This window comes from Mastomys coucha, unplaced genomic scaffold (assembly GCF_008632895.1).
Source record: "Mastomys coucha isolate ucsf_1 unplaced genomic scaffold, UCSF_Mcou_1 pScaffold14, whole genome shotgun sequence".
Taxonomy (NCBI): Eukaryota; Metazoa; Chordata; class Mammalia; order Rodentia; family Muridae; genus Mastomys; species Mastomys coucha.
In genome coordinates this window covers 115,357,487-115,384,645 of record NW_022196896.1, presented here as the reverse complement: position 1 = coordinate 115,384,645, position 27,159 = coordinate 115,357,487, and the positions used below count along the sequence as shown (strand labels likewise).

The following is a 27,159-nucleotide window of genomic DNA, read 5'->3' as shown; positions in this document are numbered from 1 at the left end:
CTAGTACTTGACAGTCGTATGCCCTGCGCAACTACTCTGTTACGAGAGGTCCATGATAAGGCTCAACTCCCTCCCCACCCTCTCTAAGCTCCTCACTGGTCCGTGATTACCAGACCTAAGTGAGACAAGAAGCCTTTCAGTATGTGTAATCATCCTCACAAACTAACCTCAGCTGAAGACCCAGAACACTGCAGGTGTTTTCAGGCAGTGTTGGCGGATGGGGCAGGAGTGGGATCACATGAGCATATGAACATGGAAGGAAAAGGGGGTTAAGGGGAGAGGATGGTGGCTTCCACTGTGCCACCTTCGGACATGACACAATGGGAGAGAGGACGTCCACTCTCTTGACTTTGCCTTGGCCTCCTCTGAGCCTTCACAGGGTAGGGTAGGGGATTAGAGGGGGTGGGCAGGTGCTACAAAACCTCCATATCTTAGGACTCCTTTGATGCCCATAGTTAATTAATAGCCTGAGAAAGGGCTCAGACTCCCCAAATCCACCAATAATCTCTAGATATGATTATCAAATTACCATGTTGGAGCTCTAAATACTTACTTAAAAACTTTTAAAGAGGCAGTCTCTGCTCTTGTAATTTACTGTGATCATTTGATTCATTTTTACTATGAAATTTTAGATTAGCATACAAGCAACAGGTTCCAACACAGCACATATACGTGCTAGTATTAAGATCAGAACAACTGTTCTGCAAAGTTGGTTAAGGCCTCCTCTGCCAGGTGGCAGAGACTGTGTTAATGCTCATCTCCAAGAAAGACAAGTGCAGGGGAGCTAGAGTGGCTATTTCTGTTGTACTGAGGCCCCTGTTGGGCACCATGTCTGAACCTGAGCAACATAAATACTGTACTGACACGATCTTCCAGGCTGCCAAAACCATAGAGGGAAGTATTTCGGGAAGCCTGAGGAACAGCTCTTGCCATGCAACTGGGGATGGCACCCAGGGCCATGAAGGGGGTCCTGGGACTCCATTAATGAATAGCATACCCCTTAGCCCTCTGATCTATGGTATATGTGAAAGAAGACTATGGGCTCCTTTTTTTCTTCAGGGTTGTGCAAGAGGCCCCATGGAGTAGATGTGTGTGGGACTAGGAGCTCCAAGTCCCAGGTGTTTGGCTACTGGTACACTTATACTGAGGGCAGGGCAGAGGAGATGAGGAGGCTGGTGAGACACTCCCTTGACTACTGACTTCCATGGACACTCCCTCCTTTCCTCTTATTTCCTCTCCAGGTCCCTTCTCATGTCTTTGGAGGCCCTTCAGTAAATCTCTAGTGACCAGCCTAAGCACATTATCAGCTTTTCCCCTGGGATTCTGATTGAATTAGCTATCGGCAGGATTTTATTTTTCTTATACATGTTTCACTGTAGTTGTCTATTACCATCATGAGGTGGAAGGCAGAGAGAGTCACCCATTACCTGACAGGTCTACAGTGCAATTCCTTACATAGTAGACCCATGACCCCACCCTTTGGCCCACTCTTGACTACAGTATTTCACTGAACTCATATATAAAAATATAATGGAAATACAGAAACCAGACTTTTAGTATTTTCATTCCTCAGAGTGTCAGTGTCAAATTAGTCTATCTCTGAAATGCGGTTAGAATGCTTGATTTTAAGGACTTCCACTGGAGTTGCCAACTTGACTTTCACTAAGAATAAAATCATTAAATGGATTTGGCTTGGGACAGAATTTCCAACAATTTCTGAAGTGGCCCTGCACATATATATTATATACACACACATAAATGTATATATATATGTGTGTATATATATATGTACATATACATATATACTTCGCTGTCTTGTACTATGAATTTATGAAAAGTGGCATTCCTAGCCCTGATGATTATAAAATCAAAATACTGATCAAGTCTGAAAAATGTTGAAGATGCTTTAGGCATCTAGGATGTTGGCTCCAGTATCTAGCCAAGATTTAACTCTTTACACAAAAATAAGGATGCATCCATGTCATGGGTATGCAGATGGACTTTTGTCTCCTAAAGATGATGTGTGTGTGTGTGTGTGTGTGTGTGTGTGTACAGCTGGCATTGCAGGTGGCTGTTGGTCAGTTACCATGGGTTGTGAGAACTGAACTCTGGTCCTCTGGGAGAGCAGCAGTACTGTTAGCCTCTAGGCCATCTCTCCAGCTACTCTTTTGTCTTTAATAAATGGTAAAAACTATATATATATATAAGAAAATCATTTTGAAATACATTAATAATCTATTATTTATAGATCTGAATATCTATCTTATACATCGTTATTTTTTCAGGTGGCAATGGGTCACAGAAAAGGTTAAGATGCCCTGTGCTATGACACTATCTGCATCTCAGATAAGACAGACAGACAGAGGCCGTGAGCAGAAGACTGCCCAAGGGAGCCAGCAGTCAGTGCTGCAGGACAGAGATGCCAAGAGAAAGCATTTTTTTTTTTTAATTTTTAAAGGGATTTATTTTTATTTTGCCTGTATGTATATCTATGTGAGGGTGTCAGAGGGCCTGGGACTGGAGTTACAGACAGTTGTGAGTCACCAGTGGGTGCTGGGAACTGAACCCCGGTCCTCTGGATGAGCAGCCAGTGCTCTTAACCTCTATGTCATCTTACCAGCTCCCAGGAACACAGTCTCACAACCAAAAAGGATGGTCAACAGGAATAATCTGCACAACTGGCTTGAGCTCTGAGGACAACATGCCTGTTAGACTTCCCACAGCTCTTGCTTAAGGACTGACTGGTGCTTTGATCATAGGGTAAAAGCACACAATCTGACTTTAGAAATGCACACTGTTGTTGGGCCCTATTTGGCCTTGGTTTGGGCCTTGAGGACAAACCAAAGCCTGGCTTGAGTTTTGTAAACTGTCTCAGTTGCTTCCGTACTAGAATGACTCAGCACGGACCTGCTTAAGCCTGAGTTGCCTAGCTCCTGCTGACATTGTAGAGTAACTTTGTTAGCTCCTCAGTCACCCCATACCCTTCGCCAACTTTCACCTCCCCCTACGTCATCTCACCTCAGCAAAAAAAAACTCCACCTCCTTTCTCAGCCCTTTATAAACAAGAAGATCGACTGACAGACTCCAGGGTCAGGGTGGTTATTTTCCGGACCACAAAGAGCCCGGCACACTGTGTGACTTACACATCCTGCACTCAGGAGGCTGAGGCAGGAGGATTCCAATCTTGAAGATAACTGAGGCTCCATAGTGAAACCCAGATTCAAAAAAGAAAAAAAAAAGCCCTCACACAAATGACACACTGGCAGTGGGGCAGGTTAACATTTTCTAGGGAAAACCCATACAGATGAATGTATTAGAATTTACTTTCCCCATGGGCAAGCACCAATCCCTAACACTATTAAGGATACTCTGTTATGCTTGTAGACAGGAGCATGCCGTCCTCTGAGGGGCTCCACCCAGCAGATACCCACAGCCAAACAGTGGATGGAGCGTGGGGACTCTTATGGAAGAATAGGAGGAAGGACTGTGGACCTTGAAGAGGACAGGAACTCCATAAGACCAAGAGTCAACTAACCTGGACCCTTGGGGCTCTCAAGAGTCTGAACCACCAATCAAAGAACACACATGGGTTGGACCTAGGCCTCCTTGCACACATGTAGCAGATGTGCAGCTTGGTCTTCATGTCGATCCCAAACAACTGGAGCTGGAGCTATCCCAAAAGCTGTTGCCTATAGGTGGGATATGTTCTTCTAGCTGGGCTGCCTTGTCTGGCTTCTGTGGGAAAGGATGGGCCTAGCCTTGTAGAGAATTGAAAGTGCCAGGGTGGGGTATACCCAGGGGGTCCCCCACCTGCTCAGAGAAGGGGAAGGGGGACGGGAAAAGAATTGTAGAAGGGGGTGACCAGGAGGGGAAAGTGAGCAGGATGGAAAGTGAATAAATAAAAAAATTATATTAAATTAAAAATAAGGGAATTCACTTTCTATTAGAAACTGTCAATGAACTGAGAGGCATCTCAGCAGACCCATCTGAGACTTCTGAATGTGTGCTGCCCAGTCATCCATCCTTGCTGGAGACACTGCAGTGTATCTGTGTGCTTCTGTGGGACATGTATGCACGCTCATGTTCATGTGGAAGACACAGGCAAGCCCTGGCTATTATTCCTTAGGCACTGTACATCATTTTTATTTGTTGGTTTTAGAAGCAGAATCTCTCACTGTGGAACTTGGCAAAGGAGACTGGACTGGCCGGCCAGTGAGTTCCAGGAACCTGCTTGCCTTCACCACCAAGGTGCTAGGATTAGAAACATGTATCATCAATGATTGGCTGGGTTAGGGGTGACCTGGGGCTTGAACTCAGGTCTCTGTGTTTGGAAGGCAAGCACTAGTGAGCTATCTCCCAAAGCTGCTGTCTTTCTGTCTGCTAGGACAGATCCGCCCTGTTTCAGCTTGAGGATATGGTACAGCATAGTGCCCACCAGATGACCACAAGAAAGCCAGCAAATGTCACTTTCCACATTCCTTCCAACTCCCCATTAGCTGCACGTGCTCCTGCTGGCTTGATCTTACAGTGTTTATGCACTGATCACGTGTAACTGAATGCGTGTAAGCAGTCGCAACGAGTACTGACTATCAGCTGTGCTATGACATCAAGAACAAATGCCAAGTGGAAACACGTGACATGCCCTAGACACTCGTCTGTTCTATGGCATGCACTCATTAAAGGGAAGTCTTGCTTGGGTGCCCAGGCTGGAGGCTGGAATGGGTGGTCATGCTATCATCTTGTCCCAACCTCTCCTTGGGACAGGTTGGAGCTGCCACCGGCTGGTGGCTCTTGTTAAGATCTGAATAACAGCGTTTGTGGAAACCTTTTTTAGTGGGAAGAACAATGGCATCTAGCTCAGTGCCTGAGCCCTTCAATGTTACTTTCCATGACTGCTGACACACCAGAATCATCCTTATTTATCCCCAAGTAGGAAAACTGCTCTTCATTTTCTAACCTTGTCAGCAGGAAGCTGCAGGAGACAAAACTGGATGAACCTTGGTAAAGGAGAAGAGCTTTGGGCCCTGCAAGGAACCCCAAAGCTGCAAGGCATGACACCCAAAACAACATGGCCCACCTCACAAATGATAGGATAGCCACATAGGTCCTTGTTGTTCGTTTTGTGCTGTGGGCTCACACAAAACCACTCTCTCTATTGGGAGTAGCATCGGGTAATCTAGTTCTGAACATTCTAACTGGGAGACTATTCAGGAAAAACCTTGGTAGACGGAAAGAGAAAGGTTCTGAGTGACAAGGCTCAAAAACTTTTTCTCAAGACAGACTTCTGCTACTGTCTCTCTCACTAACAAAACTTGGTGTTAATCCAACAGTATTCTGAAAGTTTGGTCTTCTTTTAAATATTTCTGTAGTTTAGTTACATTCATGGCTCTCATTCTGTGTGTGTGTGTGTGTGTGCAGGTATGTACATGTACCTATCTCGACATGCATGTGTGGAATAAAAACATTTAAATTCACTTGCAGGGACCACTTCAGAAAGCCCACATCTGGCCACCAGGTAGACAGTGGACGTCACAAGCAAGGGCATTTTCCCGGTGCAGACGCTCACTCTGGAGGCCGGCCCTTACCTTCAGCAGTGCCCGAGAGCCCGTCAGCCTTGAAGTTGCTGGTACTTTTCTTCCTCCGGTGCTTCTTTCTGTTGGCGTGGGGGGAGGGGGGTGGGTCGAGCTTGGGGCTGGTGCTGCTGGAGATACTTGGGCTGGAACACACCGAGTCACCCAGCCCCGTGTCTGCGGCCGAACCGGAAAAGGCAAAAGAAGGCAAAGGTGAACTTGGACCACAGAGCAAGGAAAAGAGGAAAAACTCACTCAAGCAACGTCCTCCAGTGTAAGGCATGAGGTCTTTCTTGAGATGCCTGCACACAAGGTGGCTGGGTTGGAGGCCCGGGGCCTCGGCAATGAGCGTCATCTCTCAAAGCAGGCACTGGAAAACCTCTGCTTTGTGGGACTGGACTCCTAGAACCTCAGGCTCACACGCTCGCTTAGCGTCTGGGAAAGCAGGGTGGTGAGCGTCTGATTCTCTATGTTCCCTTCCCTTCCCTTCCTGACCCTGCTGCACCAGGAATGAGAAACTGACATATGCAAAGCCACAGAGATGTCCTGAGTGGTTGTGAAACTGTACACACATGATGAACGATTCCTGATCACCTTCTCCCTGCAGCACGGCACATAGCTGTGACTCCACTTTGTAATTAGTGAGAGGTGGCACAACATGCCACAAGACACCTAGAGCCTGCAGGAGTGTCTCCAAGTTGATACCATGTAGCAACAGGCCAAGGAGTCCTCATACTGCTCTGAGAGGTTTTAGAGCCAGTGTGCAAATACAGAAATATATCACAAATGAAACCCAGTTTATTATTTAACTTTACCGGAGGAGGCAAAAGTGGTGCTAGAAGACTGGGAAGAGACAGATATACAGAGTCAGAATAGAAAGAACCCTGAGCAGGGGTCAGGAGTGTGGATGTCACACCTCTTCCCACCCCAAGCTTTCAGAGAACTTTTGTCCTTTGTCACCAGTCTGAGGACAGAAAGGCCTGCAACTGACTCCTATTCACTTGGCTCCTGTTTTCTGAATATGGCCACCCTCGAGAAGCTGGGGATCTACCACTGAAAAACTGTTCTAAGATCCCTGCTGATGTTCACCACAGTACGGATTGGGAACCTACTACCTTCTGTTCCATCCCTGGATGTTGCCACCCTCTCACTTCTACCAGGCTCTGTAGCTCTCACGCCTGCTTCGCCTCCCTGGGTAATTTGTACTCCAGTTAGCTGTCAGTCCTGAGCCCTATTTCAGCCTGTGGTTTGGTAGGCTAGCCTAGGTGGTGGTGAAGGGTTTAAATTAAAACAGCTTCTAGCTAGGCAGTGGCACACACCTTTAATCCCAGCACTCACGAGGCAGAGGAAGTAGAATCTGAGAGTTCCAGGACAGACTAGTCTACATAGTGAGAACAAAACCCAACCCAACCAACCAACACACCAACCAACCAACCAACACACCAACCAACACACCAACCAACCAACACACCAACCAACACACCAACATACCAACCAACACCAACCAACCAACACACCAAACAACCAACCAACACACCAAACAACACACCAACCAACCAACCAACCAACACACCAACCAACCAACCAACCAACACACCAACCAACCAACCAACCAACCAACCAACCAACCAACCAACCAACCAACCAACCAACCAACCAGCAATCTGTTTTCTCAAAGCCCTCATCTAGTCTCTGGGACAGGTACTGGGCTCAAAGATGGTCACCCATCCTAAAGCTCCCCTTCTGTGTGCTATCTAGTGTTTGAGTGCTTTTGCTCTTCTTAAATATTTCATACACAGATTTCAAAAGATGCCCTCTGATGCATATTCTGCATCAGGCCCACTGACAGTGGTCCATGCCTGTCTTATCCCTACAGGGCTCACTCATCAGGTAGGGAGGCAAAGCCACTCACTGCTACTACCCAAAGACCTTTCCATGGAATAAGCTTGGGTGTCCCACTGTCCTGTTCCTTTAGCTTTACACTGACACCTCTGCGACATTTGGTGATTCTTCATCCCAGGCTACTATGTTAAATCTCTACTCTGGGGGTCTGTGAGTAGACACTCTGCAATGGGTAGTTAGTAGTCTAAAGCTAACTTCAGAACAATGAAGGTTTCCTTTTCCCTAAGTGTCCTGTAATGCTTAACACAGGGGGTAGGAGGTGCACTGTAATTAAACTACTGTCCCACACACACCACCGTCTCTCTGAGACAGTTAGAGCACATGCATGAACTCTCTCGTCTATGCACTATCATTTCTAGTCTCCTCTTTACTACTTGATTTCTGCTGTTCTCTGAAGCATGGTTCACTAAAGTATTCCTTCTCACTGCTGGCTTCCGCTGTTTTCACCACTGCCTCTGAGCAGGCTCACTTCAGTGGACAGGCCTCCACAGCCAGCATCTGTTTCTCCTACATCTACTGTGGTTCAACCCTCCCTCCTCAGATGGGAAGCCACAGTGAGGTCTGCACGGGACGGTAGGAAGGAAATCGTGAAGCCCAAGAAGAAAGTCTGTGAGAGGCAGGCCCATAGTGCCTGTGCTTCCTAGCCTCATTGGATTGGTTCTCTCCACGTGGAGACAAGTGATGTCATCTTCATGGACACAGGGTTTGTGTTTTTTCTCTTCACCAGGACAGCAACCATGGGGAACTCTACCTGTATTTGCCAGTTTTTCTGAAGAACTGACTGCCCAAGGTGCTGGCCCAGATGGCAATCCCTGGTGGAACAGCAGAGTGCCATCAACTCTGCCATGTCCTTGAAAACTTGAAACCACAAGCATGCTTTTGTGTCCACCATTGTCCTGCAAGTTTCCACCAGTCTAGAAGCTATTTTTAGGTGAACTACTACAGCCATGAATGGGATCTATTGATAGTGAGAGAGAGTCTCCACCCAGCCTACACTTACTGAGCATGCTCTCTGAGCCAGCCGCTGTCAAAGAATAAAGGGTAGAAGCCCTGTCTCCAAGGAGCAGGTTTCTAAGACCAGAAAAAGAGTGCCTATCTAATTTCTTGCTTGATGCCTTCTGTAAAAGACTGTTTTTCTTAGGTTCTGCCCCGGAGCACAGAATGCTGAGGGATCCCATCTGTAGCAGACACGTCAAGCCTACAGATAAACAGAGGAGAGAGGGCTCATCCACACACAAGGACTGTGGCTCTGGGGCCAGTGGAGGGGCCCCTCAGGACCCAGCAATTGAGACTAATGGGAAGACAGAGGTGCCACTGTGTCATAGGAGGGTGTAGGTAGAAAAGAGCAAGAGTTGTCTTACTATGGAAGACATAGAAGTGCTTCCGGGTCTGACCAGGAGTCAGAAAGCAAGCCTTATGTTTACTCTCAGATAAAGAAGGGACCAAACCAGTCACTGCTGTGTGCCCTGGAATTCACAAGGCACAAGACCCCAAGGGAAGCCCAGAGGCCGTTCCTGCTCATGTAGAGATGGAGGCAGGAGAGAACTCCTACCATCTTCCCCAATGCATCTTCCACATGTGCCAATGTGTAAACAGTCCATGGCCCAGGGCCTGGAATCTACCCCATCCAGCTTTCCTTTACTACCAGTAAGGTAGGCATTGATGTGGTACCTTCTGTGAATTTTGCCTCTTCACCAGGCTAAGGGGGACATCAAGGCACACGGATACCCGAGGGACCAAATGGTAGGCTAGTCCTTCCTGGACAGAAAACAGACCTGCATCCAGGCATCAGGGCCTTGCAGAAGAGCCTGTGAGGAGACTTGCACAAGGCTGACGCGATCAGGCACTGAGAAGACAGTGGTGATGGTGAGGGACGATGGGAATCATAAGGGAGCATATCCCTTGGTCAGGAGGCAGGGAAAGTGGCCTTGGCTTGAGACCTGAGTAGCCAGACTGACAGCAGCCTCATGGACATGGTGATAAGTTCCTTGTTACTTAGATTCTACACACAGGCACTGCAGTGTAAGTATTTATGCTCTGACTCTCAGATCTTGAGAATCCCCAGGAGCTGTTTAATACCCCCCACCCCGCTCTAAAATATGAGCAGTCAAGTGTGTGAGGCTTCTATCCTGAACGTCCTCACTCCCCATGGCTCCTTAAGCCTGACAAGATGTCCCTCAGCCCCACCCTCAGAGCCCACCACTTCTCCTGATTGCCTATGAAGAATGCATTTCATTTTGTATCAATTACTAGGCAGTAAGACGTGAGACTTCTGTCTATGGCGTTAAATACAGGAGAGAAGCAAGGGGAAGCGAGGCAATCAAATTAAAAAAAATAAATCCAGCGCCTCAGTACTTCATGTTTGAACCTGCTTTCGTGTAGGGACCCCCCAGATATGGTTGTCGAGCCAAGAATGGCTAGCCCATCCTATGTGTTCAATGCTGGCTATTAGTTCTTCCCAATCGGGCATCAATGTTCAACATATACCCCCCAAAATATATAACATGAGCAATAATGATCACAATCTGCAGGCTCTCGGAGCTCCGGCATGTGAGGTATGAGTCAAAGAAGCAGTTTCACTTTTCACTCGGGGAGCTGACAAGCATGACCAGAGGGAGAATAAAATAACATTCCACTCGCATAAATATCAAGCAGGCTGCTCGAGACTGATGGGCCAGGAATGTATTCTTAGCTATCATTCCGGCAGACAGGCCCAAGGACACTCATAACTTATTTTACAATCATTTAGTTTCAGCTCAAGTGGAAAACGTGACAACTTATCTCTGCCGACAAGATGCTATATCGAACCTCACAATTAACTCTCCTCCGATTATCTGCCCAGCCGATCATTAGCTGAGCCCATCTCGATGGACTGTTGTGGGGTGGGGGGTGGGGCTCATCTCTCGAAGTGCCTCTGCCAGGTGCAGAGAGGGTTTCTCATATCCAGGGGCATTTCCACAGACAGGGTGCTAGCTTCTCGCTCCTAGATCCCATTGCTTTTGTGGGCAGGGAGCCAGGATGTCCTTGTTGGGAATACTGGGACTCTTCAAGAATCACCCTCGGTACTATTTTCATATGTAAGTCCTCAGTTTTACCCGCCCTATGTCCTCCAAAGCTCTGGAAGTTGCCATTTCAGACATGACGGGGATTGGGGGCTTCCTAAGGTACACCTCCACCCATTGTTCCTCAGGGGTGTGGTTTAAAGATAGGCTGATATGAACTCGCTCCTATGAGCCACCATAATCCAGATGAGTGGCTGGTAAGATGCCTGGCCATCACTGAAAGTATACAAAATGTGTAAACCATGTATCCCTCAGAACCACATTTCCATGAACAAAAGGGAAAGACAGATACCAGGAGAGAAAGGAACAAGGTGGCATGTGTACCGTAGGCGCTGATGGCTCTGCAGTGTCCACAGGTACCTTCACGTCTTTGGCTGTGTTAGGTACAACACATTGCTAAAATCTTTTAGGTTTTTTTCCCCCCCTGTATTAAAAGAATTCAGGATTTTCAAAGACTGAGCCATTTGGCACTGCCAGAGGGAACCGCTGAGGTCTAAGGCCTTCCACAAACTCAACAGCAAGTCATTGTGGGAAGTAGAAAATTAAAGGCCACTTGCTTTGATCCAAGGTCAACAATGGGAGACTCATTTGGATCTTTAATAGGGCCTCTGTCCCTTCTGAGGCTCAGAGGGATGTGTCGGCTGGTAAATAAAGAAGAGGCCACCTTTGCCATTGGAGGAAATCACAACATCCCGGGTCCCTGTTAAAAGGTGAGTGTGAAGTGAAGTTCAAACCATCGCCCTGAGCAGGGGCTTTTGACGGAGCTTGCAGCAGGAGGAGGCTGGCTTCACTCCCATCTCTGAAGATGTTTCAGAGACTGCCATTATTGTGCGCTTCCTTTGGCGGCGCACGCAGGGGTATACAATGTCAGAAGGGGCAGAGGGACACGGCGGGGGGCGAGGAAGATGACAGGTGTTGGGGGAAAGGAAGGGACAACACACTGTCAGATGGAGTTACAAAAAACAGGGAGGGAAGGCGCACAATAGGAGGGGCCAGCTCTAAAAGAGGGTCCAGGGGAGAATAATTCCTTCCCCGGCCACTTTCAATTACACCTTGGGCTCTGCAGAGGAAGTTGGGATTGAAGAGAGCTGCTTGCCAGCTAGATGCGGCTCTCGTGACCAAGTATGTTCATAAAGCCCTTTAAAAAGGCACAAACTGCGTGTGTTCACTATTTACCTTAAAAAACACAAACTGGTTTCACTATTTAGGGTCCAGGGTTTCTCTTCTCATGTAGTGAAAATGTCCTGAAGTCGACTCAGGGAAGGTTGCAGAGACCTGTGGCTATGTCAGAAACTATTAAGTTACACTTCAAATGAGTTACATAACTTTATGTGGATTTCACCTAAAAAAGAAGTAGATTTTAAGGAGTGGAGGAAGGAGCTATTAAATAAGAAATGCAAGGAAAAAATTCCATTTTGGAGTGTAAGAAGATTGGGGAGCAGTTTAGGGGATCCTTGGGCAAAGGCCAGTACCAGTCTTGGGCCATAAGACTGGGTTTAGGGTAGAGAGTGAAGTGGCTGCGCCACCTAGACTCCTTGCCAGCTTGGGACTCCATACAGAGGCAGGCCGATGGCTCTTCCTGCTGGGGCAGCATATCTGTCACGAGACTCTTCCCTCTCCTGCTTCCCTGTGTTACAACCCCACCGCATCACGCTGTTCTTGCATTCTGTGCGTTTTTGTGTTTCTCTTGGGTCTTGTTCATAACCAGAGGCTTTGTGGAATGTACCCTCAGTATAAAGACATGCGGGCACCAAACGGCATCCCCTGATTCAGAGGACAACACAGTGATCAGGGGACGCAGACTATCCAAGGAAGCTGGGGTAAGCCTGCCCACAGAGGAAAGCAACTGGCTCTGTCAGTCAGGATTTGATATTTAAGGGTCAAAAATCAAACCATTCTTTAGTTGATTTTTAGCTGAATGCAAGCCGCACAAAGTTTAAATTAATCTAGTATACTTGGAAAGACGGAAAGGCAGGCTGCGCAGGGCACGGAGGTGGAAATGAAATCATTTCAAGAGATTCCCATTCCCTTCCAGCCTCATCTCTTTTTACATAATCAGCCACAGCCATTTTTCAAGTTTGGTGCTTATAGCTGCCAAATTACAAAGAGTCTGTCTCCCAGGGAGGGCTGCCCTGACTGAACCAGCTGGGGAGAGACCAGGCACATCGACAAGGAGAAAACTCCAGAAGTTAATTAGATGTATGATTGCTCTTTGATAGCACGATTCCACTCCCTTTTGGAAACTTAGCTGTTTCTATAAAAAGTCACAAGGAGGAAAGAAGTGATGTTCCCAGCTGCTGCTGAGGGAAGGCGGGGCTTAGATGGCTAAGGCTGGGATGTCCCTGTCCAGGGTCCTGTAGACGTCCAGTTTCAAGTTCTGTGCAAAACACACATAACTTGCCAGGTATGCAAATATGCCAACACAGCGGCTTCCTTGAGGCCCAGCCTCTTCAGCTCACACCTTCTGCTAGTACTGCAGCGTTGGATGCACCTGACGTACTGAAACATAAGCTTGGAAAGAACTCTCCCTGATTCTGACATTGCGCCTCTACAATTCAGGCTTAGACGTCAGCAATAGGATTCATTCTTTTTCTCTTTTGCAGCTCACAGGCCTGGTTGGTGTGACTACTTACTACTGCTTACACGGGCTTCAGTTTTAAGCCATGAATCAACACTTTCGTGTATTTAAACATCAGGGAAGTATTTAAGACATGAGTCCACAAAAATAGCTTCTTAAAGGGCACTGGATGCACACTACTAAACTGTTTCTAGAAATCCAGAGCTCTCTCCACCAATGATTTTTGGATGACAGTCAGGCTGTCATGTGACGTGGTTCCAAAATAAGGGCAGTAAGAGGCACAGTTCAAAATCCAGGCTGGCCCTAGGCTATGTTGCTGTGGTTATAACACTCAGTTTAATTTTAATTTCTTCCCATGTGAAACAGGCAATCCTCAACTCCTGCTCTGGACCTGCCTCGAATGTTCTCTTCTTTGCCTGGGCCAGAAGGAACCCACCCTCACCGCTAAACACACCAGAAGAAGTAGCAACACATCGGGCACGTGTCCAGTGAAGTACCAGACAGAACGGATGGACAGACAGACTCACTTTCTCACCAGCCAGGCTCTGCAAGAGACCATAATACTCACAGCAAATAAAGTAGGAGCTCTATCCTGCAGCACGAGGCTCTGGGGAGCAGTGTAATCCACACACAGTCTGCGTTAGTGAGGCGGCAGCGACTGCTGTCTACTCAACTGAAGCCTGAGGGTGGAGAGGCCCGGGATGGTTAGGGCTGAGAACACTACAGTGCAGCCTCCCTGAACCTGTGTTCTCTGGAAAAGTAACCAGTGCCCTTAACCCTGAGTGATGTCTCCAGACCCCCGTTTCTTTTAATGTTATTTAATGTCATTGGTGTACAGAAAACATCAAATACTAGATAGATATTTAATAAAAAAGAAAGAAAAAAGAAAGAAACAAAAGAAGAAAGAAAGAAAACGGAAGGAAAGGAAAGGAAAAGGAAAGAAAGAAAGAAAGAGAGAGAGAAAAGGAGAAGGAAAGTAAGAAAACATGCCAAACGCTGCTGAGATGGCCCTGACAATAAAGTGGCCTCCCTTGCAAGCATGAGGACCTGAGTTCAGATCCCCCATCCCTATGAGATCCCCCAGTTCAGTGTGATAGTACATGTCTATAACCTCAGAACTAGGGGTTCAGAGACAGGAAGATTGCAGGAGCTCCTGGGCCAGCCAGATGAGCCCAACTAGCCAGCTCCAGTGCCAGCGAGAGATCTTGTCTCAAAACACATGATGGAGAATGATCAAGAAAGACACCCAGCTTCGACTGCTGGCCTCCACATGCATATGCATACATATACATGAAACACACACACACACACACACACACACACAAAAACACAAAATCAAGTACAGCATGAAGAATAAAATCAAGTGTTTTGACTGCAGAAAATACCAATGTACCCAGTACATCCCCATGTAGTAGACTCACAGGTGAACATAAAATCCAGGACTTCTAACTACCAATTGATAAATCTGCCTCGATGTCTTTACAGCCAAAGTAATATGGAAAATAAATTGCCAACATATTATGATAATAAATTATAACTTATTTTCCCTTGGAGGTTGCATGTAACCTTTTGTTATGTTTAAAGCTAACTGTATTTTTTTAAAAGGTGAAATCAAAGGCTAATTTGTAAAATTCCTCTGTCCCCTTGTTGATACTCTAGGAAACACTACTTTGGAAACATATATGAGGCTTGAAGCCCCCTCGCCCCCTGTGTGATTCCTCCTAAACAGGAAGCAGGTGGGTGTGTCATGAAGGAGGAGTCGGGTGGTTCCTAAGCCTTTGTTGAGGGTGGGTGGTATACTGTAGACACAGAAGACAGAGATAACATCATGGTGTCCGGTGCCTCAAAAGGAAGGCCTGGCTGCTCAAAAGAGAGCCTCCGTTCCCCAGCCTGCCTGCCACACCTGGGCTCTGACAATCGGTCCAGTCAAGGGACGGAGGCTACCCTACCCAGTGGGCAGGGCACCCTGCCCTTCGATCTCTGCTCATAGAGAATGCTTTGAAGGTTTCTGGTTCCTCTTGGAATTAATCTATAGTGACCCTGAACAGACAGCCCTGAGCTGTAGCAATAAGGGTGGGTGGGTGGTAGGACAAGGCAGGTGATGCTCAGCCTTAGAGAACCATAGCATTGATGACACTCAGGAAGGATGTGTGTGGAAACAACAGAGAATTGCTGATTTAACAGGACACCCCCTGCCCACCCCTACCATGTGTGTGTACACATGCACATATACACATATAGGGCAGCCTTGTCTTTAGCCTGGGAAAGTTAGTGAGACAAAACCAAATGAAAATTATCAGTTGGAAAACAAAAACAGCAAAAACTAGATGCACTGCCCTACGCCTGCAATCCTGAGGCCCTGGGAGCAGAGTCAGGGGAATGGCAGCCGTGCCACAATGAGATCCTGCCTAAACAAATAAAAAAAATTTGTAATGCAATACTCTCATAGACTGATGCAATCCTGTTCTTCAGTGTGATGGATTGATACAAAGACGCTGAGGCTCTTTAAAGTTTCATTGTTTATATCACTTGGTAATACCTGCTTTCAACATGAACCATCTTTGAATGATATAAACAATTTTGATAAAGGAATACTTTAAACATGCCACCTACATTTTGGGAATTTGTTCAATGAGATTAAGAAATGAGCAGGCGGAGACTGGCGCCGACTTCTGAGCACACTACTCTGAGTTTTGCTAAGGACTATTTCTTACTCCACACAGGCTGGTGCCAAGGCTTGAAGCCTGAGGAAAGGCAGTTGAGTCTACCCCTCGCCCTAACCCCGATGCTGCAGAAGCATGCATCCTGGAAAAGAGAGATGGGGACACAAGGGTCATTGTGCACTGACAATTTAGTACATTAATGTCGTCATCTGGTGTGCTGGCCCTCTTACATCAAACACAACCAATGCAGAGCCCATGAGAATGAGCACCTTCCATCTGAGCTGCTGGATGAGGCACAAGTTCCTGAAATGATTCAGCAACACTGAACAAGTGTGTCCTATTGTCTCTTATACCCCAAAATAAGAAATGAGGATACAGAGAAGGTCTAAGACATGACTCTCGAGTCAAGAGAACTTCCTGCTCTTCAGGGGAACCTGAGTTCAATTCCCAGCACCCACACGGTGCAGCTCACAACCCCCTGTAAATCTAGCCGCAAGGGGTCTGATGCCTTCTATCAGCCTCCATGGGCTCTTGTGAGGCATACACCCACAGATAAAATAAAAATATGTCTGAAAAAATAACTGGGAGACAGTCTCTGAGACCAAGAACACTAATGTTTAATAACCAAGACTGTGGTGGGGGGCGGTGCAGTTGTGGGGGGATAACCTCCCTTGTACAAGGTTTCAGGTTTAATTACTTTTGCGCAGTGAAGAAAAGTGACGGTAATGTCACTTCTGGCAAAGAACAATGATTAACTTAGCATTATGCTGAACCACTCAAAGAAACAGAACAAAACAAAACCCAGAACAGACTTCATTTTCTCCAGTAAACTTCACGGTGTTACTCCTAACACTGATTTTGGAATTTGAGCTTTGTTCTAGAAAAGAAAGAAAGAAAGAGAGAGAGAGAAAGAGAGAGAGAGAGAGAGAGATCCATCAAAGTGTTCCAAGAACCAGGGTCAGACTTCTTGGGGTCTGAAGCGTTTTCTTCATCATGGCGAAAATTTTGTCAATACACTTCACTCAGACCTGATCTTTGGGGAAAATTGCTTTAAAATCAAACAAAAAGATAAGATTGTGTTCCAAAACATAATAACTGACATTTCCTTCTTTTTCCTTAAGCAAAAGCCCCAGCCCGCTGTGGCTGGCAGCAGGGTCAGGAATGGGTGCAGCAGAGGTGGGATCTGGATCGCTAGCCATCAAAGCACGCCTCATTCCCATTCCTCTCCCCTACCGCTGCCTTTGATCCCCCAGGGTGAGGTTAAAAGCAGCAACCACCTGAAGCCTCCTCCACCTGAAAGGACTCCTCTCCTCCTGCTTGCACACACTGCACCGTTCCCATGACAGGAACCCTCTCCTAGGCTGCACTACTCTCCTCCGCTCCCCACTACTGCACAAGGCTTCAGACTATTGCTCATCTTCTCCAACTGCTCACACCTGCCCACTACACCCTCTAGCTGGAGCTCCCAGCTTCCTGATGATTGACAGCCTGAATGGTCCTGCTGAGCAGGAGGAGGGTCAGTTACTACCGGGTGAGAAAACTTTCCCTAGGTGAGTAATCTGGGCCAGGGTTTCTTACTCCAGGGTTATCCAGGTACACCAGACCACAACCCAGACCAGATGCAGCTGTCCACTCTTATGCTCCATGTTCTCAAACGCCAGCATAGACCTTCACGGTGATGGTTAATACTATCAAATTGACACAGGTTAGAATCACCCAGATCTCTGAACATGTCTGTAATACTGATTCTCGATTAGGTCGAGGTGGGAAGATACACCGTAAATGTGTACAGCATCCTTCCATGGGTTGAGGGCCTCAGCCGGAGAAGCAACCACACAGCATTCAACTCTCTCTGCTTCCTGGCTGCAGATGCCATGTGACCAGCCAGTCACACTCCCCATCATGATGGTCTGTACCCCACAACGGTGGCCCAAACAACCCCTTTGTTCCTTCAGTTGCTCTTGCCATGAGTTTGATCACAGCAGTGAGAAAGGATCCACACAGCCATGTAGACTCTGACTCTCAGAACACCTTATTTTCAGGCAAACAGCTTCCTGGCTATTTTTAGCGCCTCCCAATTGGATCACTGCTATGGTAGCAGGAGGAAATAGGTGTCATTCTTTCATCTAATCCCTCACCCTCTGAGGCAGTGGGGACTGGATACAGGGCCTCATACAGATGAGGTAAAAGCTCTCACTCAGCTCCAGCCTCACCCCACCAAGTGCACTTTCTAGTTCCAGACCCTGGGACACCTTCTTTCAGGCAAAAGACGTCATTATCTTTTATCTCTCCCGGCAGAACTTTCCATTCTTCAGGAACAGAGACCCCAAATCCTGAATCCTGGTGCTATGACTGTCAAGGTAACTGAAGGAAGAAGCTGCAGATCAGGGCCTGGCAGCTTCTGCTGCTCCTCCAGGGGGATTTAGACTATTGGAAGAACTGGTCGTATTTGTTCGTACTTCATGAGCAGCAGAGGAAAAGGCAAAAACAAAAACCAAAATCAAATTTGCTGATACTACAAAGCGTGCAGGGCTTCCAGGCTTCATATAAAACGTGGGCACCTAAGGGAACCTTCTGGGCATGCTCAGCCTCAAGTGCATGGGGGATCCCAGGACCTCTGCTCACTGTGGAGACAAGGCGATGCAGCCTGAGGTGAGGCCGGGCTGATGAATAACTACATGTCTTACACCTATACGTTAGCACACACTTCTTGGGGAAACCCCAGTGACCCACATATGCAAGTATGAGCCTGCTCAAGTTGAAGAAACAGCTGATCACTTGTGGAAACAAGTGTCTGGACTCCAGCCAGCTAACATGTGGGAGAAAGGCCTGGGGCTGCAGTCCTAGCTGGGGAGAGGCCGGGCAAGGCTTGGGGGTGTGGCTTCCTTTACCTGGTGCCCTTAATATAAAATCTGATGTCAAACAAAGGGCCAACAGCAGTTTCCTGGTTTAAAGCAGTTTCCACAGTCCTGAGAAATCTTAAGTCTGATGCTTCTAAAGGAGTGCTGCTCATCTGTAGGAAATACTTCTCAAGTTTGGTGTTTCCCTCAGCTATGTGCAGAATCCACAAAAGGATTGAGAAACAGTGAAAAAAAATAACGATAGCATGCCCACCTAGAAGATAATCCAGATGCTGTTGCCATGACAAATGCCTTGGACAGCTGTTCTCACACTGGTGCCGAATGTGGAATTCTAAGCAGCTGTGACCCTACGAGGTATGCTCATAGGAAGCCCTCTCCAGCTCTGTGCTTGAAACGGCATTAGGATTGCTTTTCTGCAACTAAGTGCATGCTTTAAGAGACTGAAATATACACAGAAACCCTTCTCTGCTACTGCAGTAAGATTTTAAAGCCCCCACTGTAGAAATAATGTGTCAATTAAAATAGCATTTATAACTAAATATGTTTAAATGCTTCTTCATAAAAAGGCTAAAACTTAACTCGTTTTAAATAACCATCTGCTTCTGCCATATAAAATTTTTAGTATCATTGTGTAATTAATATTAATAACACTTTCTGCTAATAATCTTATCTGTCAGATAATCAGGCAGAGATTTAGCATAAGATACGTCCAGTGACCCAAGTTTAAGGATGCAAAGCTACAGAATATAAACACGCAGGGAGGAGCATACAGTGGACCCGAGGCTGGCCCCGGGTAGGCATGCAGCCGACCTCCACCCCTGAGAGTCCATGTCCTCGAAGCCGTCTCATGCGGCTTTCCTAACTGCTCTTCCTCAGGGCTCACTTCCGTCATCCTTCTTCCCAACTTATTTTATCAGATGGCCTTAAGGTCTCTATGCACTTACAGCTTCTAACACATGAAGCAAGGAAAGGCTGAAAACCTACTGGGTATTATTACCATGAGCTAGAGATAGCTCAGTCAGTAATGGTTGCCACACATGTGTGAAGACCCGAGTTCAAGTCTCTGAACTCATGTTAAAAAAAATTCAAATGTGTTGGTATGCACTTGAAATTCAAAACTCTGAGGGCTGGAGCAGTAGTTACGAGCACTAGCCTGTCTTCCAGAGGGCACAGGTTCAACTCCCAGCAGCTACATGGCAGCTAATAACTGTCTTTAATTCCAACCCTAAGGGTCCAACAACCTCTTCTGGCCTCTGTGTACAGATATATACACAAGGCAAAACACCTATAAACATTAAAGAAAAAAGTTCTAGCATTGGGGAGTATGGTGGTTTGAGTAAGATGTCCCCGACATGTCTTGGGACTCATACCGACAATACTTGGTCCACGCTTGGCTCCATTTAGGAGGGATCTAGGAGGTGTGGAATTGCTGATGGAAACATGTCACTGGAGTGAGCTTTGAGATTTCATAGTCACAGGCCATTCCCAGCACATACACACATATGCACACTCACAAGACCAAACTTTATGCCAACGGCTGATGACTGAGGGGAGGGGAGGATCCAAGCTTCTCACACTGCTGGATTTCTGACCAAAGCCACAGAAATTACAAGTGAGCATTTTCCAGGCCTTTGTGTAGCATCAAACCATGGGACAAAATTGTGTCAGGTATGCATGAACAAATCACCCTGTCTTCTTTGAGCTTGGTAACCCATGCACCCAACACGTCACTTACACTTTCCCACCAACATGTAAAGGAGGCTGAAAGCATGGTGCATTCTAAACTAAAGTCAAACAAAACCCCCAAACTTGTGTCAACTTGACACAAGCTGGAGTCACCTGGGAGGAGGGAGCTGTAACTGAGAAAATGCCTCCGTAAGATCAGGCTGTATGCAGGCCTGCAGACTACAGTATAGAAGATTTTCTTAATTAGTGATTGCTGTGGGAGGGCCCAGACCATGGTGGGTGGTATCACCTGAGGCTGGTGGTCTGGGTTTTATAAGGAAACAGGCTGAGCAAGTATGAAGAACAAGCCAGTAAGCAGCATTGCTCCATGGCCTGTGCGTCAGCTCCTGCTTCCAGGTTTGAGTTCCTCTCCTGATTTCTTCAATGATGAACAGTGAGGAAAGGTAAGCCATTTCTGCCCCAATTTGCTTTAGTCACAGTGTTTCATTATGACAATAGTCATCCTAAGACAGCTCCTAAAGTGGGGACTGAGGAACTGCACAAGTTGTGTACTGGACAGAGCCCAGGGAAGATGATGGGAAATGAGACAAGCTGTCCTGCTGTTCCCGCCCTGGTCTGCTACTGCATATGGTCACATTACTGCCTTGTCAGGGCCCTGTTTGGAGCCATTCTGTGCCTCACCTCTTCCTGTGGCCTTGATGCCCACCACTGCGCTCCAAAGATGCTCTGTGTCATATCTCAGCCACCACACACCCCTTAGATATATACACCACCTGCTCTCAAGGCTAAAGAGGTCCTGTCGGCACTGAGGTCCACTCTCATTCTTCATGGGGACCACTACCGATGTATTTCAGAGCCTCACTGCACATAGTGATGTGCATACTAATGGAACCTTCCCTTGGTACCTGGAAAGGACTGGTGCCAGAGCCCGCTGGGGTACCACAAACAGTGGATACTCTATCTGAAGCCTTCTCTAGACCACTGAATACCCAATCTGGCGCGAATACCAAATCCACGAGTGCTATGCTTTGGGAACAATGACAACTCTATACCTGTTCAGCAGAGCTACACACTTTTCTCTAAATATTTCTGATCAGTTGAGGATTCAAGCAAAGGTACCAGATCAGAGGGCAGTCTGTATCTATTGAAGGAATTAGTGGTGTGTTGTGGGTAGTAAAAACACACTTAGTACTCCAGGCATGAAAGGGTGCAGGTTAGCCCAATCATGAAGATGCCCTCTGCCTACTCTCACATTCTCTTCACTTGACAAATACATTTCAACTTGTCTCCTCATTGACTCTCTCTCTCTCTCCCTCCCTCCCTCTCTCCATCTGGGAGAGATTCCAGAATTGTGGGGTGACACAGTAAAGTGTCAACAGGCACTTGTGGGATAAAGGACAGAGTGGCAGTGGTGAAATACAGGCCACCTAGACAGATGTGCACTGAACTTGCCTCTGGTTTTACTCATGACTCACTGTCTTAACTCTATCCTGTTGCCGTGAGAAAATATTCTGACAAAGCGACTTAGGGGAGAAAGGTTTGTGCAGGTTCAGTCACAGCTCCAAGATGGAGACGGAGGCTCATGCTGGCAGTGAATGTTTGCTAGCCAGTGCTCAGCTGAGACTCTCTCCACTTAGGCTGCCCAAATGGCCATGTGTTTTGTTTTGTTTTGTTTTGTTTTTAAAGATTTTTATTTTTATTTATTTTATGTGTATGAGTACATTGAAGCTGTACAGATGGCTGTGAGCTATCATGTGTGTGGCTGCTGTTGATCTCAGGACCTCTGCTGGCCCCGCTCGCTCCAGCCCCGCTCGCTCCAGCCCCACTCGCTCCAGCCCCACTCGCTCTTGCGTAATTCACTGTAGCTGTCTTCAGATGCACCAGAAGAGGGCATCAGATCTCATTACGGGTGGTTGTGAGCCACCATGTGGTTGCTGGGATCCGAACTCAGGACCTTCGGAAGAGCAGTCAGTGCTCTTACCCGCTGAGCCATCTCGCCAGCCCCATGGCCATGTGTTTTAAAAGCACTGGGGGAACATGCCAATGTGGGTCTATCTCAACCCACATGAATCACATCTCCAGCTGCTATCTCAGCACTTGGTAGTTATGTCTTTAGAGACTGTGTTTCATGTTCACCTGAAACTCTTGGCAATCATCCCATCTCAGTTTTCCAAATGCTCCACTCTAGACATGGCCTAGAGACTTAGAGGTGTTCTTAAACAGAATCTAAGATGGCAGTGCACAGGCAGACTAAGAGCCATTCTCTACAGCAGGAAGGATAGGGTTCCTGGGGCAAGGGCAAAGAGAAAGCTGCAGCCACCATGTGATCCCAGCCTCCATCTTTCACTATCCTATCAACAGGAGACAGTTCTGAAGCCCTCCTGCCTCCTGCTGTCTGCTTTCTGCTCTTAACACACCCCAATTTGCCAAAGCCATGCTGGAAATGTAATTCTGCAAAGGGGCCCAGTGGTCCTGGGATCATCCCACAAACAAGCTGTGCTTAGCCCCCGCCTGTCAGTGCTTGGAGTCCCCCTCAAGCTGTTCCTACACGAGGCTTGCTGAACTCAGGCTGTTAGTTCTAACTTCTGACCCATTATCAGCTCAAGCCTGGAGACGGAGGATTAGCCCAGGCTTACACTCTGCTCCTTACAGCAGTAGCAGCAGGCACAGGCTGCCCAGGTAGCCTCTCTTTATTGTAGGGACTCCCCAAGCCTTGATATAGTGGTCTCTCCACCCCATACAGCATCCTCGGTGTAGGCAAGTCAACTGGCAAAGGGAACCAACTGCTGAGGCATGATCAGCAGAGCGGATGGGGGTCCAGCCTGATGGTGAGAGTAGATGCCCTTTACATCCATGTCTACATCTCAAAAGAGGCCTGCATTGGTGGGTCTTCCTCTGCATGAGCCCCTGCCTCCAAGTTCCTGCCCAGTTTGAACTCTTGCTTTGGCTTCCATTAATGGTCCCTGCCTCATGGAACTTTGGGTGAAATAACCCTTTCCTCCCCAGGTTGCTTTTGGCTATGGTGTTTCATCACAGCAACAGTAACCCTAACTAGGAGGCCTTGTCAAGTAGTGACTGTTTAGTCAGGCCATGCTGTGCCCATTGGTAGTGGCAACTGGATTGCCAGTGAGCTCCTGATCCCACTGATACTGCTGGTGCAACTTTGGGAGAAGTTGTGTAGAGCTCAGACTGAGGACAGGGCCCTGAAATGATTTTCCCAAAAAAGGAAGCTGGCTTCCATTTCCTTGGAAGAATTCTGGTTCCTGGGGAGGTGGGGCAGTAGCTGCTGGAAGGAGCCCAGGCCTAGGCACTACTGCTGTGTGGTTGGTTAACTCTGGTTCATGAAGCTCTTCTGTGGGTGGGGCTCTCTTATCCTCATCTCTGGTTATTATCATCAGATCTTCCTTCCCCAACCACAGTTACTACCAAGAATGCTCCAGCCATCAATGGCTATTCCCTCGGTAAGGATTAAAACACTCCTGGAAGAGAACCAGTGGTCTATAAGATTCTGAGGGAAGGGGCTATAATGACCCAAGCTATTGGCCATCTGTTTCAAACATTCCTAGACTTTTGCCCGGTGGTGGTTAAGAGCCCTGCTGGCCTTCAGGCATAAAAGTCACTGCTCCTTGTCCTAGTGCCTGAGGTGACATGGCGTTGTCCTACTTCTTCTGGCTCAGCAGCTACTGCTGGAAATAGCTGACAGGCAGGAACTGAGGAGGCAGAGTACAAAGTCCTAGCATTCTGATCCAGAGGGAAAGAAACGCACCCTTCCCCTGTGGCTGGCTACCCAGGAAGCTTCTGCTTTCTCTCAAACCACATGCAGAGAAGGGAGCTTGGGTCATCCTTCTAATGAGGCCGCCTAGTGTGGTGGATGGAGCAGCCCCCTGCCCTGCAGGGCCTTGGACAGGAGTGCCAGGCTTTGAGCTGGGGCGGAAGGTTGACTAAGCAGGAGATGGTTCTCCAATGTAGGAAGCTTTGGGAGGGACTGATGGGGAGCACTCGGGCTCCTTGGGAGAAGACAAAACACCTCTCTCTTCCACCTTACATTTCTTTAAGAAAAAAAAAGACAGGTAATTGTATGATACTACATCTTAACTCTATTTGAGTCCTGCCTTAAAAAACAAAACCACATAGGGAAAAAGGATGTAAGAAAGACCCGTGTGAATGTGGATACTTATTAAGGGTGTGGTCTTAGGGAGTCCTGGTTCTCAGAGGATGAATGTCAGATAGGAGGCATGAAACACATTCTAACCCTCCCCCAAGTTAAAGGTGCATAAATGAACAGATCAAAGCTCAGCAGTGTCCCATTACCACCACCTGCTGGTCAGGTTCTAGAATTGACAGCACAATACCCAAAGACAAAACAACAAAGCTCAAAAAACAAATACCCCAAACCAGCAAATTAAAAGAAAAAAATTAAAGAAGTCATAGTTCTTATCCTTGGGCCCACAGGGACGGAGTAATTGCTGGGGTCCTCTTGCTCTCAGATGCGGAGTTTTGACCCTTCTCAGATGGGGCACAGCCGAAGCCAAAAGATACCAACAAAACAAAGTCCAGACAATTACCAGAGCTACGGTGTTTTAAAGGAGCAAAATACTTCCACAATGGGGAAAATACTTGAAAATCAGCAAACCTCAAATGCTTCCATATCAGGACTCACTGTGTTATAACAACCATAGGTCCTGGCAGGAAGGCAAATAATTAATAGGAACCCGCACACAGCCCCTTGCACCCCCACTCAGTCACGCAGGTTTCACAGGTACAAGTACACGCACACAGATGTCAGAGACGACTTCCCCACAGAAACATAAATGGTGTTTGTGCTTAACACTGCCACAGCTGCCCGAGCCAGGTAGCCTGAGGGGAGCTGCAGAGCGCTGAGGAGTCATATGAAGAAACATCTTCGCCATGGCAGCCAGCCATTGAGGCGGAAGATAAACTGTTGCACTGAAGCAATCTGTGAAAGGGTGGAGCCATCGGAACAACCTGACAGCCGCAGGGGGGTGGGGGTCTGAGAGCACTGCTGCCATAGCAACAGCCACAGCCGAGGCCATCGCCATCAGGGGCTGGGACTTGCAAGGGATGGTGTGGGTATGGGTGTTAGTGGGGGGAAGGGGGAGTGGCAGACTGGGCCAGACACTCCAGAACACTGGAAGACTAATGCAGGTGTGTGTGTGTTTGTGTGTCACTGGCTCTTGCCTTTGGCACGGAGGTGATGTATCTAAAAGAAACACCTTGCCTTGAAGTATGCTATGACAACCAAGTTTGCTATAGATGGCCCTCCAGGGCCCCTGCTCTCAGCAGGAATGCTTACTCCTGCCTAACACTTCCAGAGAAAATTACTCCTAAGAAGATGATTAATAAAAAATAAAAAATCACAGGCTTCCAGGAAGAGCCGAGGAAACCCTCAACCAATAGTTGTTGCAGAGATAATTGTTCTGAATCTATCAATAATGCTAAGCTCCTCTTCATTGACTGCAAACACCAATTTCTTTCACCCAGGATTATAAGTTGGTGTTCTTGGGCTCACTACTGCCATTACGGTGATAAACAGTTCAGACCACAACAGGATCTGACGTGTAGATCAATTCTGGGTCCATAAAGAATCTACACAAGAGGTTCCAGGACAGGAATTTACAGCCACCAGTTTTTTATTCTCTCTTGCTGCAAAAATTACTTCTGTCAAACACTTAGGAGAGTGAGGAAAAATGTAAAAAAATTAATTTTTCATGTACTACTGGAACAGCCTTTTCCAGTGCAGAAGTCCAAGACGAATATACTCTGCATTTAAAAAATTACGTGGTGCACGCAGCATGTGGTACTCGGTGGAAGAGGGATCCAATCCCTGCTGCTGCTCGAAAGCCAGCAGACAGCAATTTGAAACCCTGAACAGAGCTGTCTAGATTTTTCTCTGAGGGCAGATGCTGGGCTCACGTTAGCAATGCCAAATTCTATTAGACGTTTAATTTTAAACCTCAGGTATTTAAATGTAAAGCCACACAACAGTAATAGCCATAAAGCACTGGGGCATTCCATCTCACAGAATGGGTTCCTCTTGCCTTCTCCTCTTAATTTAGCCAGTGCCTCCTGCCTCCCAGTTTTACCCACTACAAAGTCATCTATCTAATTAGGAGTGGCTCACAGTGGCCTAGAGGCAGACACCCCAGGGGTACCTGTGTGTCAAAGGGGGAAGGATTGAAAAGTTCTCTGAAGCCTAAGTCTTAATTTAGGGTGGATGACAGGGCAGAGAAAAGAGACTTCTGGTGCTGGCCTAGAAGACAAGCCTTTCACAGTGCAGGTGGAAGTAAATCCTAACGCTTCTAGGCTCTGTCTGCACTGCTGCCATCGGGCTAGCTGCTGCTGCCCCTGACATACAGATCAGACTGGGTGGGCCTCTGTGTGTGTGTGTGTTAGGTGGTAGATAAACTGATTACAAAAAGAAGGGTCTTGTGTCAACTAAGAAAGAAAAAAAAAAACATGACGGAGAGCCCTCAGGCTTCTCTCCTTGGTTGCTTCATGGAGCACTACAGGGGAACGTTTGTGTCTTAAGAGGCCGAATAAGGCACTTACACACACACATTTTACTTATGTGTCCCATAGGATTCTGTGCTCCTGTGCTCCTTAAAGACGGTGGGAATTGGGGCTAGCCCCCAGATGGATCTGTGCAGTAAAGGTGGGACTGTGGTAGCCTGTGGGAGGTGACACATGGAACAGCTTGGGCTTCTGCTCTTCTAGCCAACTCCTGGGAGCTGTCTGTCTGATATCCCTCTGTTCAGATCACCTTTCCTGACACAGCCTCTCTCTTGGTTTTGAGAAGAGACCATGCTTGGTCGGAAG

The 27,159-nt window shown here is 47.3% G+C and overlaps 1 protein-coding gene across 11 annotated transcripts in view; it reads right to left on the bottom strand.

The window, feature by feature from the left end:
- Agap1 (ArfGAP with GTPase domain, ankyrin repeat and PH domain 1) overlaps positions 1 to 27,159 on the bottom strand; it is a 445,290-nt gene that overhangs the window by 102,318 nt on the left and 315,813 nt on the right. For 5 of the 11 annotated variants that reach the window (XM_031368368.1, XM_031368370.1, XM_031368369.1 and 2 more), the window contains one exon: positions 5,586 to 5,747. The exons of 1 other annotated variant lie outside the window; for it this stretch is intronic. In XM_031368368.1, the coding sequence (XP_031224228.1) occupies positions 5,586 to 5,747 (162 nt within the window). Of the gene's footprint in view, positions 1 to 5,585; positions 5,769 to 27,159 lie in introns of all 11 variants that reach the window. 5 more of the 11 variants (XM_031368366.1, XM_031368367.1, XM_031368360.1 and 2 more) reach the window with 1 other exon arrangement.